Genomic DNA, 16,126 nt, shown 5'->3' on the forward strand with positions numbered 1-16,126 from the left:
CCCAAAGACACACAACACTAATAACAACAGAGTCAGGATTCCAACCAAGCATCTAATATTAAGTCTTAGAAGTTTTGTTGCCTATGGGGGGTAACTGCTTAGATAATTATGGCTATTTTCTACTTCCTCTCTCTCTGTCCTATCTCCATTCAAGGTAGTCTTTCCACAACAAAAACTGAATCAGGCATAAAACCCATCTTGAAGGTAGCATCCCTCAACTTCAGTGGAAGGCCCTCCCTTCTTAGACCCCTGCATAAGGCACAGCAAAACTTGGCCTCCAGCGGTGGCCTGATGTAGTAAATACAGATTTTTTTAAAAGATTTTATTTATTTATTCATGAGAGACACACACACAGAGGCAGAGACACAGGCAGAGGAAGAAGCAGGCTCCATGCAAGGAGTCTGATGTGGGACTGGATCCTGCAACTCTGGCATCACACCCTGAGCCAAAGGCAGACGCTCAACTGCTGAGCCAAATACAGGTGTCCCGCAAATACAGATTTTTGAGTCAGGAAGACCTGGTTCTGTTTTCAGCGCCTCCACTCACAGGTTAAGCATTGGCAAAATAGTAATGTCATCCATCCTCCATCCATCCATCCATCCATCCATCCATCTTCCTGTCCATCCATCCATCCATCCATCCATCCATCTTCCTGTCCATCCATCCATCCATCCATCCATCCATCCATCCATCCATCCAATGAGTATTTATTGAATTCCTCTCTGAATCAAGAATGGTGCTAGGTCCTGGGGTGCAGTGGTGAAGAAATCATCACAGTTCTTGCCCTCTGAGAATTTCCAGTCTCCTGGAGGAGACAGATGTACTCACACAGTCACACAAATGAACTTATTTACAAATATTATGTATTTATTTACAAATAGTGATGTGCTGTAAAGGACTTAGTGTGTATGTGGGGGAATGTGTGACAAGGCACCTATAATAGTGCAGTGGGGCAGGAGCAGTTTCCCTGAGGAAGTGACATTTGAGTAGGAGCTAATAGGATAAATAGGTGTGACAAGTTCATTCCAGGCAGAGAAAACAGCATTTGCAAAGGCTCTGAGGAGGAAGGAACAGGGCTCATCTTAGTATCTGAAAGATCCTTAAAAAATATGTGATTAGGGGGCAGAGAGCTTGAGGAACTGGAGACAAGACAGGAATCTGACCATACATGGCTTTGAGGACCTGGGCATGGGGTTGGGGAAACCCATCTACTTTATTTTCTCATCTGTAAAATGGTACTGATAGTAGTACCTACCTCAGTATGTGTGGGCATCTGTGGTCAGCTGGCTGACAGCTGACTGTAGGTTGTCTGGGATGGTCTCAGCTGGGGTGACCATCCCTGTTCCAGTGGTCATATCCTTCAGCAGGTTAGCTTGGGCTTGTTCATGTGACAGTAACTGGGATCCAGGGAGCAATAGAAGCTGGCAAGGCCCAGAACTGGACAACATCACTTCTACTGCATTCTGTTGGTCCGAGCAGATCACACGGCCAGCCCAGATCCATGATTCTGTGTGAAGCTTTTAACACAGTGCCTGGTGCACAGGAAATGCTCTGTCAATGCTATTATTATTGTTGTCATTGGTGTTGATGTTATCACTATGCATTTGCATAGTGCTTTATGCTTTTCAGAGTTTTATCCCATACATCATTATAGCCTACACTGTGTGAAGATAGTTGGGGCAAATTGTACTAGCCCTATCTGACAAATGTAGAAGAGTTTAAATAATTGCCTGAGGTCACACATTTGGTAGTGACTGCAGCCAAACACTGGAACTCAGTTATCATGTAACCTAAAGCATATTTGTACATGCATCTGCTGAAAGTGAACCCATTTGCAGCTGATGTCATTGTTCTGAGCACCAACCTGGTAAATAGGATAACAAAGGTACAAATGCCTTTGTCAGTGATGCAGGCTAGTGACCATCTGCAAGATTTAGGTATAGCCTCTGAGACACAAGTCTCAATGCAAAAAAAAAAAAAAAATTTTTTTTTTTTGGCTCTTAAGTTCACTGGAGTCAATGATGGATCTTTCTCTCTTTTTTTCTTGCCCAGAGAGTCTCTCTTTGGACTCCAGTTTCTTTTCTTCTCCACCTGTGAATTTCCTTCAAGAATTGCCAAGCTATCGGTCCATTGCACGCAGGAGGACAACCATTCCTTCTCGAGACAAGCAAAGTGGTACTTTGCTGAAGCCGACAGACTCTTACAGTTCCCAGCTGGAAGGAAGAATCACTGAAAACCTCAACAGCCAATCGATTCGGAAGTATGCACTGAACATCTCTGAGAAGCGGAGGCTAAGGTTTGTTTGGTGGGCCATCTAGAAGGCATCTGATGTCTGTTTTGGGCAGAGGTGTGTTTTATGCATGGAATGCATTTCCTAAAGAGTTTACATAATTAGAATGTATTACTTAGGGTCAACCAAGCTGTGGTAACAAAGTTACCCAAACAGGTAATAGCTCAGTTTATTTCTTCTTCACCTAAGAGTCCTAGGTTCAGATCAAGGGGAAACTTTGTAGTCATTCAGGGACCCAGGCTCTGTCCATCTTGTGGCTCTGCAATCCCCCAAAACCTCACTGTTGTCTACAGTTACTCCCTGTTTCCCCTTCCCTCAGGCCCTGCCAGCTACTACTATACTCTTTTCTCTAGATTTGCCATTCTGGACATTTCAGATAAGTGGAATCATACAATATGTGACCTTTTGTACCAGGATTCCTTCACTTAGCATAATGTTTTCAAGCTTCTTCAACCAAGTTGTGACATGTATGTTGTTCCTTTTTATGGTAATGATATTTCATCATAGGGATGAATATGCCTCATTTTTTCCATTCATTGGTTGGTGAACATTTGGGTTCTACCTTTTGGCTGTTGCGAATAGTACTGCTATGAACATTTATGTGCAAATTTTTGTTTGGGACCCTGTTTTCAGTTCTTTGGGGGATATCTACCTAGGAGTGGAATCTCTGGGTCATATGGTATTTTTATGTTTAACTTTGTGAGGCATATCAAGACTGTTTTCCCTAGTGGCCAACCCGTTTTACATTTCCACCAGCAGTGTATGAGGGCTTCACATCATCTTGGCTGAGGTTTTATTTGATGCTGAGGCTTGATGACACTTTCATTATCATTGTCATGATTGTTTATTAACGCAGGAACATTCAGGAGACCCAGATGAAGTATTTATCTGAGTGGGACCAGTGGAAACGGTATAGCAGCAAATCCTGGAAGAGGTTCATAGGGAAGGCTCGTGAGATGACCACCCACCTGGAGCTGTGGCGGAAGGACATTCGCAGCATAGAAGGTACCACACACCCCCACTCTGCATGTGCTCCTCTGCAGAAGACTACTGGGCTGGGGGGAAAGTATAGCTTCCTTTTCTCTAACTTCTAGATGAAATTTAGCACTTCCTTCCATGATGAATGGGAACAACTGCACCAGTTAGGATTAGCAGAACCTGTATCTTTGTCACATATTTTCCTGTCCCTTCCAGTTATCTTGGAATATCATTTATGCTTATCACTATTTTGAAATTGCAGCAGTAAATCTGTAAGATCTGCCACTAGGTCTTGTTATTTAATGTGCCGGTGAAGATGCTTATGTATTATTCCAGCACAAATTTGGTTTTTAATATTATAACCATATGTCCATTTTTATTTGGTGCATTTACTATTTTTTTGAGATTTTAATTTTTTAAAGTAATCTCTACACCCAACATGGGATTCACATTTACAACCCTGAGATCAAGGGTCACATGCTCTACCAACGAAGCTAGCCTGGTGCCCCGTATTTGGTGCATTTATTTTTATTTTATTTTATTTTTGCATATATGATTCCATTTTACCCCCCAATATTTTAGTTTAAATTCTTGTTAGTTAACATATAGTCTAATCTTTGGTGCATTTAAGATGTTATTCTTTTTTAAAAAATTTTATTTATTTATTCATGAGAGACACACAGAGAGAGAGAGAGGCAGAGACACAGGCAGAGGAAGAAGCAGGCTCTATGCAGGAAGCCCGATGTGGGATTTGATCCTGGGACTCCAGGATCACACCCTGAGCCAAAGGCAGACACTTAACCTCTGAGCCACCCAGGTGTCTCTAAGATGTTATTCTGAGATGGGATTCATTAGGCTTCAGCAGACTGCCAGAGGTGCCCATGGCCCTGAAAATACTGAAGATCCCTACTTTTCCATATTTTTTTTTAAGGATTTCTAAAATCTACTCATCACACACACACACACACACACACACACACACACACACACACACACAGAGGCAGAAACATAGGCAGAGGGAGAGGCAGGATCCATGCAGGGAGCCTGATGTGGGACTCAATCCTGGGACTCTGGGATCAGGGACTGAGCCAAAGGAAAGTGCTCAACCATTGAGGCACCCAGGTGTCCCCCTACTTTTCTATATTGGGTTATAGTATGGTCGGTCAGCTCTGGCTGCTGTAACAAAATACCTTAGTCAGGGTGGCCTCAACAACAGAAGTTATTTTCTTATAGTCCAGAGACTGAAAGTTCAAGACCATGCTGCCTTCTCACTGTGTCTTTGCATGACCTTGTCTTTGTGTGCTCTTGGGGAAAGAGAAGGAGAGACAGAGAGAGAGAGAAGGAGCTCTGACACCTCTTCTTGTCAAAGGACACTATCCCATCATGGGGACCTACTCTTATGGCCTCATCTAAACCTAATCACCCCCCAAAAGCCCCACCTCGAAATACTGTCATATTAGGGCTTAGGGCTTCAGCATATGAATTTGGGCCAGATAGGGGGAATATAATTCAGTCCATAGCAAGTATACAAAAACTGGAAATTGTGCCAAAATATAAAATTAGGAAAAAACATTTAAATCTTGAGTGACATAGAGCCAGGAGGAAAATACCTCTTAGGATGACATAGTTTCTTTTTTTTTTTTTTTTTTTAAAGATTTTATTTATTTATTCATAAGAGACACAGGCAGAGGGAGAAGCAGGCTCCATGCAGGGAGCCTGACATGGGACTTGATCCCTGGTCTCCAGGATCACACCCTGGGTGGAAGGCAGGCGCTAAACTGCTGAGCCACCAGGGCTGCCCCCATAGTTTCTACTATAAAGCAAAAACGATTTACAGACAACTCCTCAAATCTGCTCAAATGGGAATTTTGTCAAGTTTGTAGGGAATGTAGCAGGATGAATGGAAGAAATGCTGTCACTGTTAATATTTTAAGACCTTTAAAATACTCTTCAGGGGCGTCTGGGTGGCTTAAGCATCTGCCTTTGGCTCAGGTCATGATCCCTGAGTCTTGGGATCGAACTCCATGTCAGGATCCCTGCTCAGTGGAGAGTCTGCTTCTCCCTCTCTCTCTGCCCCTCCCACCACCCTTGTGTTCTCTCTCTCTCTGTCTCTCTCAAATAAATAAAATAAAATCTTTAAACTACTCTTGGTAACTTACTCAGTGAAGCACCTATTTTAAATTGTTTTATTGGGAGACTGTAAATGAAATGACAAGGGGCTTCATAAGCTCACTTAAATTTTTTTTTTTTTTATGATAGTCATACAGAGAGAGAGAGAGAGGCGCAGAGACATAGGCAGAGGGAGAAGCAGGCTCCATGCACCGGGAGCCTGACGTGGGATTCGATCCCGGGTCTCCAGGATCGCACCCTGGGCCAAAGGCAGGCGCCAAACCACTGCACCACCCAGGGATCCCCATAAGCTCACTTAAAATATAACCATCTAGCTGTACTTTTTTGAGATCTAAGTACATCATGATGTTTGATGTGATATAATAAGAACTAACACTGATTGAGCCTTTACTATGAATGGGCCATTGTGTTAAACATTTTACTCATATTGGCTTAGTTAATCCTCAGAACATTTCTCATAGTTATTTATCATTTGCATGGCTCAGAGAGTAGGAGGAGGTGGATCCAGGAAATAAAGGATTTGATCCAGGCCAAAAAGCTTCTGAGCCGAGGAGTTTAGCCACCATGCCCAGCTTCCTTTCTTGTTTAGTGATGACCTTTCTGGAGGTTTTCATTCACAAAGTGACTTGTGAGAATTCAGAAATATATTCATACATTTGTGGTCAGTTACAAAAGCACTACTGCAGTTCACTGCGGAAAGGCGAGCTTCTTCACTAAACAGTGCTGAGTCAACTAGATACTCCTATAAGAAACCATAGATATTGAGTCCTGTCTTGCACCATTGGGAATATAATTCAGTCCATAGCAAGTATACAAAAACTGGAAATTGTGCCAAAATATAAAATTAGGAAAAAACATTTAAATCTTGAGTGACATAGAGCCAGGAGGAAAATACCTCTTAGGATGACATAGTTTCTTTTTTTTTTTTTTTAAAGATTTTATTTATTTATTCATGAGAGACACACAGAGAGAGAGAGAAGGAGCTCTGACACCTCTTCTTGTCAAAGGACACTATCCCATCATGGGGACCTACTCTTATGGCCTAATCTAAAACCTAATCACCCCCCAAAAGCCCCACCTCGAAATACTGTCATATTAGGGCTTAGGGCTTCAGCATATGAATTTGGGCCAGATAGGGGGAATATAATTCAGTCCATAGCAAGTATACAAAAACTGGAATTGCCTTTGGAGGAACTGGCCCAACTTTTTTTAACAAAGGGGAGGCTAAGGCCTACAGGAGAAGTGGTATATTGGGTTAATTTCCTCATTGTATCCCTCTCCTGTAATTGTGACCTTATAGGGCCTCCCACTGTAGGCAGAGAATACTTTCTGCCTCATTGGTATTGCACTTGGCCATGTGGCTTGTTTTGTCCAGTGGAGTATTTGCTTGAAATGGTTTGTGTGGTTGGCCTGCCTATGAGAAGAGCATCACCCAGATAACCATTGCCTCAACCTGGGCCCCAGAATAAAGGCATATGGTGCAGACCTGAGCCCAATTGGAAGCCTGGAGTCCATCCTAGCTCAGCCTAAATCAGCTCAATGAACTGAAACACAGCTCCATGAATGAGAAAATAAATGTTTGGTATGTTCAGTTACTGAGACTTTGCAGTTATTTGTTACACAGCAATAGCTCACTGATACAGAAAAAGTGAATTAGCTGTTTAAGGATACAATAGTGTCACTAAAATTGGTATGCAAATAATTTATTGGTTATTTGTGCATGTATAAATATATAGGCTGTTTTAATGAACCTGTATGTTTATTTACCCACATGTAGAGATCTTTTAAAATTGGATGTGCTTACAGTGGAATCACAGTTTTATCAATCACATATTCCAAAGCATGTGCAAACATGAACCTGAAACCACAACATACCAATACAAACAGAAAACACATGCTGTTAAGTTGACCCACGTACAGAATGAATAGAAAAAGACATATATCTATAGATGTGTAGGGAAGATAGTGAGAGGAGAAAATCCTGCCTTACTTGGTGGATTGTGGTTTGCATGACAAATAGAAAACCACAAATTCACAAACACATCCATACATAATTTGATGTGACATCTCTCAATGTATATGCACGTGCATGCATATTTACACAAACTTTGATAGACAAGTTACAGAGACTGTACAACTGTTTTCTACTGATGTTCTTCTTTTTGTTTTTTACAGATGTTCAATGCACAGTATATCCAATAAGTAGCTCTGGACTCATTTACTTTTATAGTTATGTCATAGACTTGCTCTCTGGCACTGTAAGTATTTAATTCTGTATTTGTACCCTCAATAGACTGAACATGGGGTAATTTAAAGGTCAGATTCCTGAATGTCTGCATTTAGACCCAGACACAAGAGTTGACCCAAGTACTAACTAGAAAAAGAAACAGGCTTTGCAGTGACTTCAACAGCAAGGATAATGTTCACTCACTTGCTGCTAAAATATGCAGGAAATAGATTTTATTGCTTTCAGCCACTGGCCTTTTCTTAGTCTCTGCCACCTTCATATTGACTTGCCTCAAATACTGAGTTCTCCCAAAGAAAGAAGTTTCAGTGAAAATAAACCCAGATAGAATTATTTAATTTCTCAAACATTATAAAACCTTACATTTTGGGGTCCCAGACCACCTGGATGAAAGCCATGACTCTTCCTCCCAGAAATCACACACAAAGATATGAGTCATGCATACATGTGCCCGTGTGTGTGTGTGCACACACCACATTTATACATGTTCTTATACATTACTTGAAATTCAAAGTCTGTTTATCTCTAGGTTTTGAGCCCTTGCTCCAAATTGGAACTAAGCTTATCCTTCCTACAGTAATTCCAAAGGTGTTTTATCTTCTTTCTTCTAAAAATTAATTTTGGGTGTGTGCTTCCATTTGTTTATCCCACTTTTTTTCAGGAAATAAGATGTAGCTATGAAAAGTGGCCATCTCTGCCTCCTAGACCAAGATTTCTCAACCTCAGCATTATTGATGTTTGGGATCCAATACTTCTTCATTGTGGGGATTGTCCTGTACACTGGAGGAAGTTTAGCAGCCCCCCTGGCCTCTAGATGCCAGTAGCAGCCATAGTTGTGACAATCAAAAATGTCTCCAGACATTGCAGATATTTCCTGGGGAACAGAATTGCCTCTGGTTAGGAACCACTCCTTTAGGGGCACCTGGGTGGCTCAGGTGGTTGAGCATCTGCCTTTGGCTCCAGTCGTGATCCCAGGGTCCTGGGATCGAGTCCTGCTTCGGGCTTCCCACAGGAAGCCTGCTTCTCCCTCTACCTGTGGGGTTAGCCTTTCCCTCTGTGTCTCTCACGAATAAATAAAATCTTTAAAAATAAATAAATAAATAAGTAAATAAAATAAAATAAAATTCCCACTATGCAAAAGAAGAAATGGAAGCTATATAGAACATGTGAGGAGGAAAGAAATTCAGTGACTAACCCAAGGTCATTAGTGAAAGCAAAGGGGGATCAGATTCCCAGAACTGCTGTTAGCCTCATTTCTGTAGATGATATCCCACAAAAGAAGTTTTTCTTTGTGGCTCTCCACACACCATAACCTCCTTCCTTAGAGGAAAAATTGTAGGACACTTAGATGCATTTGGTCATAAATGTTCCCTAAATTATATGTTATGAGAGAAGACTTGGCCAGAGAGATTAAACAGTGGCTTGCTGGGGCACCTGGGTGGCTCAGTCAGTAAGCATCTGTCTTTGGCTCAGGTCATGATCCTGGGGCCCTGGGATCAAGCCCCACATCAGGCTTCCTGATCAGTGGGGAGTATACTACTCTCTCTGCCACTGCCCTCCCCCTGCTTATGCTCTCTCTCATGTACTCTCTGTCTTTGTCATTAATTAATTAATATCTTTAGACACTAGCTTGTCTTTGCTGAAAAGAGTTGAGCTCATGATCAAATCAGAAGGATTATTTTCTAGGCCCACTGGATCTTTGCCCTATAATCTTAGCCAATAATGTTACATTACTTTGAGGTTGATATTGATGACAGCCCTAATACCAACCTGGGGCAATTTAAAACAGGTTTCACGTAGTTGGACAAGTTTTTATAGCCTGTGTGTCCAGCTTTCAGAAGCATTAAAGGTGGAGTCTACTGTTTCTACATTTTGTTCTAATAAAACATTTGCTTAAATACTCAATATAAGAATACATGGTTATCATAAAAAATACAGAATTTGTAGAGTGAAAAATAGAAGTAACTCCAGTCAATCTTAGAATAATTTCATCACCTCAAAAAGAAATATTGTACCCTTTAGGTATCCCCTGCCAATCCTCCTAACCTGCCCTGAGCAACCATGATCTATATACATGGTCTGGTACATGGTCTTTTGTCTCTGTCTTCTTTCACTTAGTGAGTTTCTAAAGGTTCATCCATATTGTAACAGTCTTTCATTCCCTGTCCCCGCCAAATAAGATTCCATTGTGCAGATATACTGCATTTTGTTTATCCATTCACGATAGACATTTGGGTTGTTTACACCTGTTCTTTTTTAAGATTTAATTTTTAAAAATTTATTTATGAGAGAGACAGAGAGAGGCAGAGACATAGGCAGAGGGAGAAGCAGGCTCCCTGTGGAGAGCCTGATGGGGGCCTGGATCCCAGGACCCCAGGATCATGACCTGAGCCAAAAGCAGAGAGTCAACCACTGAGCACCCTCCCCCTCCCCCAGCATCTCTGTTTACACCTTTTTAGGTATTATGAATAATACTGCCCTGAACATTCATGTGTGAGTTTTTGTTGGGGGCATATCCTTTTAATTCTTTGGGGGCATACATCTAGGAGTGGAATCACTAGGTCAAATGGTAACCCTGTATGTAACATTTTAAGGAACTGCCAGACTTTTCCAAAGTGGCTGCACCATTTTATATTCTCATCTGCAGTGTATGAGGATTATGGCGTCTCCACATTCTTACCAACACTTGGTATTCACCTGACTTTTTGATGATAGCCACCTAGTTTGTGAAGTAGAATCTCTTTGTGGGTTTTTGTTGTTTGTTGTTTGTTTTTAATTCATGAGAGACACAGAGAGAGGCAGAGACACAGGCAGAGGGAGAAGCAGGCTCCCTACAGGTAACCTGACATGGGACTCGATCCCGGCACCCCAGGATCACGCCCCGTGCTGAAGGCAGACATCCAACTGCTGAGCCACCCAGGCGTCCCTCTTTTCACTTCTTTTTAAAGATTTTATTTATTATTTACTTATTTATTGCCTGAGCGGGGGGCAGGGAGGAGTGGAGGGGCTGAAGGAGAAGGAATGAATCCCAAGCCAGCTCTACACTTAGCACAGAGCCTGATGCAAGGCTCAGTCCCTTACCCTGAGATCATGACCTGATTCAAACTCAAGAGTTGGGTGCTTAACCAGCTGAGCCACCCAGGCGCCTTATCTTTTCACTTTCTTGATAGTGTCCTTTGAAGCACAGAAGTTTTTAATTTTGTTGAAGCTGTATTTATTTTTTCTTTCATTGCTTGGGCTTTTGGTGTCATATCTAAAAATTCATTGACAGATTCAAGGTCACAAAGACTTTAGTCCTCTGTTTTCTCTGTTAGTCCTCTTTTCTAGTTTTAGCTCTTGTACTTAAGTCTTTAATCCAAAAGTTGATTTTTATATATGGGATAAAGTAGGGGTTCAACTTCTTTTTCTTCCTTTTTCTCTTTCTCTTTCCTTCTCTCTCTCTCTCTCTTTTTGCGTGCACAATCCAGTTGTCTCAGCACCATTTCTTGAAAAAACTATTCTTTCCTTTATCAAAAATCATTGACCATAGATGTATAGTTTCATTTTTTGCCTCAATTCTATTCCATTGATCTACGTGTCTATTCTTCTTCTTCTTTTTTTATTTTTAAGATTTATTTATCTGAGAGAGAGAAAGAGCATGAGTGGGAGGGGCAGAAGGAGAGAGAATCTCAAATAGACTCTGCACTGAGCTGGATGTGGGGGCTCAATCTCATGACCATAAGATCATGACCTGAACCAAAATCTAGAGTTGGGCGCTTAACTGACTGTGGCACCTTGACAACCTTCTACATGTCTGTACTTATGTTAATACCACAGTCTCCTGACTACTGTTATTTTATAGTAAGTTTTGAAATTGAGATGTGTGAGTCTCCCAACTTTATTATTCTTTTTCAAGATTGTTTAGACTATTCTAGGTCCCTCACAATTCAATGTTAATTTTAGGATTAGCTGGTAAAGTACTACAAAGAAGCCACTGGGGATTCTGATAGGGATGTGTTGAATCTGTAGATCAATTTGGAGATTGCCATGGATCTCCTGATCCATGAACAGAGAATGTTTTCCATTTATTTAGATCTTCAAGTTTTTAGACAATATTTTATAGTCTTAAGAATATAAGGTTTACACTTCATTTGTTAAATCCATTCCTAAGTATGTTACCCTTTCTGCTGTTTTGCATATGGAGTTGTTTTCTTAATTTCATTTTCAGATCATACAGCTCTGTATTTTTAATGCTCAGGTTTTATAGATGCTTTGTTCCCCAAGCACTAACTGAGCACTCCTTATGACCCTGAGATTGTTTTGGTATCTAGAAATTCAGGGATGAACTGGCATGTGAGTTCCTCGAGGCAGAGACTGATCTGGTTCCCTGCAGTGAACTCACCAGTCTGACCTCATTGCCCTTGGCTTTGTTTCAGGGTTTCTTGGAGGAGACCTGCCTCTTTTATGGACATTACACCATTGATGGGGTGAAATTTCAGAACTTCACATATGATCTGCCCCTGGCTTATTTGTTAAGCACAATTGCCTACTTGGCTCTGAGCCTTCTTTGGATAGTGAAAAGGTAAAATTTATCAGGTCATTGTATTCTTTTTGAATTACCCTTGATGGCTGGGGGTTGGAGGTCCATGGACCTTAGGAGCCATTGCCCAAAAGGTAAGCAGAGTCCAAGAGTGGGCTATAGTAAGAAAGGTATGTGAATATGTTGTGGGCTGAGGAGACCTGGAGGAAACAGAGGCAGGATTTGGGAGCTGAAGCAGTACCTCGGGGTTCTTCAGTCAATCATTATTGCACACATTTGCCAGTGCTGTATTAACCTTATCTTTGAGCTGATGTGGATACTAATCAGGTCTCTACTGGGTTATAAGTGGCAGAAACCCAACTGTGACTAACTGGGGTAAAGGGGATTTGAGAGAACCAAGGAAGGGAGGACACTCCAAATTACAGGAAGGATAAGGATATAGGTATACATCTTCCAAACAGTCAAAAGCAAGGGCTCCTTCATCTCTGATTCTCCTGGTGGCAGCTTCCAAGGTCACAGGTTCAGAAATCCTTTTGAAGAGACTTGTTGGCTCTGCTTCTTCCAGGTACCCAACCCTAACCTTTCAACTAAAGCCAGTATGTCATCATATGAAAACTTTGTATTTCCATGGTAGGCAAGTGGTTTAGTGGGAGATGCCAATTCCCAAGAAAGGAATAGTGAGGAATATGAAAATTGCATTTTTAAAATTTTTATTCAAATTTTAGTCAGTTAATATATGGTACAATATTGGTTTCAGGAGTAGAATTCAGTGATTCATCACTTTTTAAAAAAGATTTTATTTATGTATTCATGAGAGACACAGAGAGAGGGGCAGAGACATAGGCAGAGGGAGAAGCAGGCTCCTTGTGGGGACCCCAGGCATCCCTGATTCATCACTTTTAATTAATTATTATCACTTTTAATTAATTAAACAAACAACTATTCTAAAAAGATGACAGCACAAACACAATAGAAAATGTGTATCTTTCTTGTATGAAGTTCTGAATAGGGACACGGGTTAGGGGGGTAGACTCCTCAGTCATTCTGGATCTCAGGTTTACAAAGTTCAACCATCTTCAGCATGTAGTTGGAAGGGCTGGAAGGGGAAACAACCACAGAGGAGTATCACATAGAAGGTGTCTATGGGCTAGGCGTGGAAGTGATGCACCTCACTCACATTCCATTGGCTACAGCTTATTCACAGAACATGGCTAACTGCAAAGGAAGCTGGGAAGTATTCTTGGCTAGCAATTACTTCCTAGCACTAACATTATACTACAGAAGGAGAACCACAGGTTTTTAATGGACAGCTTGCTATCTCTACCCCAACCATGTTGCCTGGCGGGCAGGGTCATGGTTGGGCACCTCTCTTACTTCACCATCTATTTGAGAGTATAGGTGTTTTAAGCCACGAGGCTGCGAAGCTCCTTATCACAGGCATAGAAGGGACCGGGGTGTTAAGGATTGAGTTTGCCCTCCATGGAGGCTAGAGTTTCACCTTAGAGAAAGCTCCAGAGCCCAGCTGGGCATTCGTACCCTGAGTTGGTATCTGTGAGATGAAAATTAAGTGATGTGTGTCCATCACCTGGTGAAATGGGCAGCACATTGATGCAAACAAGCAGTGGTTCATTTTGGGAGCAGAGAAATGCTTGGTAAAGAAATGTCAGTTGATTGGGGTCTGGCTTTGCCACTCTATGATTATGACAGGGACAGATCCAGTATCTGCTTGTGGTTTAGACAATTTGGAGGGGCCTTCTTTAAGATGAAGATTACAAAAATATCTTGTATAAATTCTGAAAAAATAAAATAGAGTACCAAATGAACACATTGCTGGAGGCTCTCACAGGGCCTTGGAAGGTGCCCTGCAGAAGTAATCAACTTTATTAGTCAAATAGTGAGTCCACCTCTAGACCTTGCTCAGGCTCCTCATTTCAGGGCTGTAATTGCTTCCTGGGGAAGATTGGAGGGAGGCCTGGATATAATGTAATGGGGAAAGGCCTATCCCTCGATGAGGAAGTGCTGTAAGTGGCAAAGAATATGGACTTTGGAGTCCAGAGACCATGCATGGTTCTCACACCACTTTTCCTCTGTGAGCCTTATTTTCTTCACCTGTGAAATGTGCACAATGGAAGGGTTACTAGGAGGATTAAGTGAAGCAAGGTAGGTAAAGAATTCGGTACTGGGCTGGCACCTTCCAGACATTTATTGAATTAAAATTATCATCATTATCATCATCAAATGAGCCCTGCTTCTGCCAGTAACTCTGGATCTGGGGAAATAATTTTTCCCTTCTCTGTATCTCTAAACTTCTCATCTGTAAACTACAGTTTTGGTGTAAATCAGAGGTTATCAACTGGGATAGGACCTCAGAATCACCATGGAGCTTTATAAAATAATGTATTTCTGGGCCCCATGTAAGACCTACCGAATTAAGAATCTCAGAGTCTGAAACCACCTGGGAGTCTGCATTTTGGAAGAGCATTCCAGGTGGTTCTAATATAAATTTTTTTGCTGTGACCTTTTGGCAGAATGATCATTGTAATTCCTTACACTTCTGTGGTCTTCACAATGTACTAGCAAATCCTAAAAAATACCATTTCATTTCCACAGTGTGTGGCGTATGATGTTTTCATATCATCAAATGCTAGGGTGTATTTTTTCCAGGAAAGCGTTTGAATAAATTAAAATTACGAAGTGTGAAACAGAGTGGAATCTGACCTGAACATGTGCTCACTAAATATTTGGATATTTTACTATTTAAGTCATTCATTCATTTATCCCTAGGTTGGATGGTGGTCATATTACGGTCCAGGCACTCCAGATATAAAAGTGGCAACACATCCAGTGTACCTGCCCTCAAGGAATTTAAAATTAAGTCAGGTTAAGGGGCTACAAGCAGTAAACACATAATGATTATAGATTAGGTGCATTGCTGTGAAGAAAATAGACTAACCTGCAGTGGGGTCACACCTTTAGAGAGGGTGATGAGGTGTTTTTGGAAGGGATATTTAAGTCGAAACCTGAATGATGGGAAAGAAGCAGCCATGGGAAGATGCAGGGGAAGAAGTGTCCCAGGAGTGGGTAGAGGGTCCTGTAAGTGCAAAGGTCCTGGGGCCAGAGAAGTTTGTACATATAAGGAAGGAAGAAAAGCCATGGTAGTTACAGCAGAATGGCCACATGGGAGGAAAGATGGCATAGTGCAGGATCTCTGGGCTGTGTTAAAGAGTTTGGATCTTATTCCAGCTGTGAGAGAAGCCCTCAAATAGATGAAAGGAAATGATCTTCAACAATGAGCTACCTGGTGAGCTGCCACGCATGTATAGCATGGTCCAAAACTTGTCCCTGTCAAAATGAGTGGAAAAGGCAGCCAGGCATAACTTTTTTATTGTAAACAAAGCCAATGGCCTGTATTTCCATTGTTGTTCTTATAAGAAGGGTAATTGTGTTTTGGGGTTCAGGTCAGTGGAAGGGTTCAAAATCAACCTGATCCGGAGTGAGGAACACTTCCAGAGTTACTGCAACAAGATCTTTGCCGGCTGGGACTTCTGCATCACCAACCGCAGCATGGCAGATCTGAAGCACAGCAGCCTGCGGTATGAGCTCCGAGTGAGTGCTCCTGGGCTTTCTCTTGGCGGGTTCCTTGCCAGCAAAGTTGTGCCTTGGAAAGCGGGGTGGGGGGGCGGGATTGCAGCTTGCAGAGGAGCTAGGGGGTTGGGGGCAGGCGGTCACCAGTGCTTAGCAAGTTTCCCGTGTCGTTTTCAAGAACTTTCCATGCAGAACAGCTTCCCAGAGCTGGTGGACTGGGGTTGGAGGGGAGGTGGATTGGGGATTGGACTGGGGATTGGAAGGGACAAGAGCTGGTGGGAGGAGATGATGTCTTCCCTCCTTCCCCCACCACCTTATCCTGTTAGTTTTCCACCTGATGAGAACCTGTCACGCATCACTTACACCAGGAGAAACAGAA

General features: G+C 41.9%; 1 protein-coding gene across 1 annotated transcript in view; it reads left to right on the forward strand.

Annotated features, from left to right (window-relative positions):
• The window catches only part of TMC7 (transmembrane channel like 7), a 52,975-nt gene that overhangs the window by 14,501 nt on the left and 22,348 nt on the right, over window positions 1-16,126 (forward strand). Inside the window, exons 2-6 of the mRNA XM_041748530.1 lie at window positions 2,053-2,296; window positions 3,147-3,295; window positions 7,574-7,656; window positions 12,059-12,204; window positions 15,621-15,768. Of these exons, the coding sequence (XP_041604464.1) occupies window positions 2,053-2,296; window positions 3,147-3,295; window positions 7,574-7,656; window positions 12,059-12,204; window positions 15,621-15,768 (770 nt within the window). The remainder of the gene's footprint in view (window positions 1-2,052; window positions 2,297-3,146; window positions 3,296-7,573; window positions 7,657-12,058; window positions 12,205-15,620; window positions 15,769-16,126) is intronic.

This window comes from Vulpes lagopus, chromosome 3, assembly GCF_018345385.1.
Source record: "Vulpes lagopus strain Blue_001 chromosome 3, ASM1834538v1, whole genome shotgun sequence".
NCBI lineage: Eukaryota > Metazoa > Chordata > Mammalia > Carnivora > Canidae > Vulpes > Vulpes lagopus.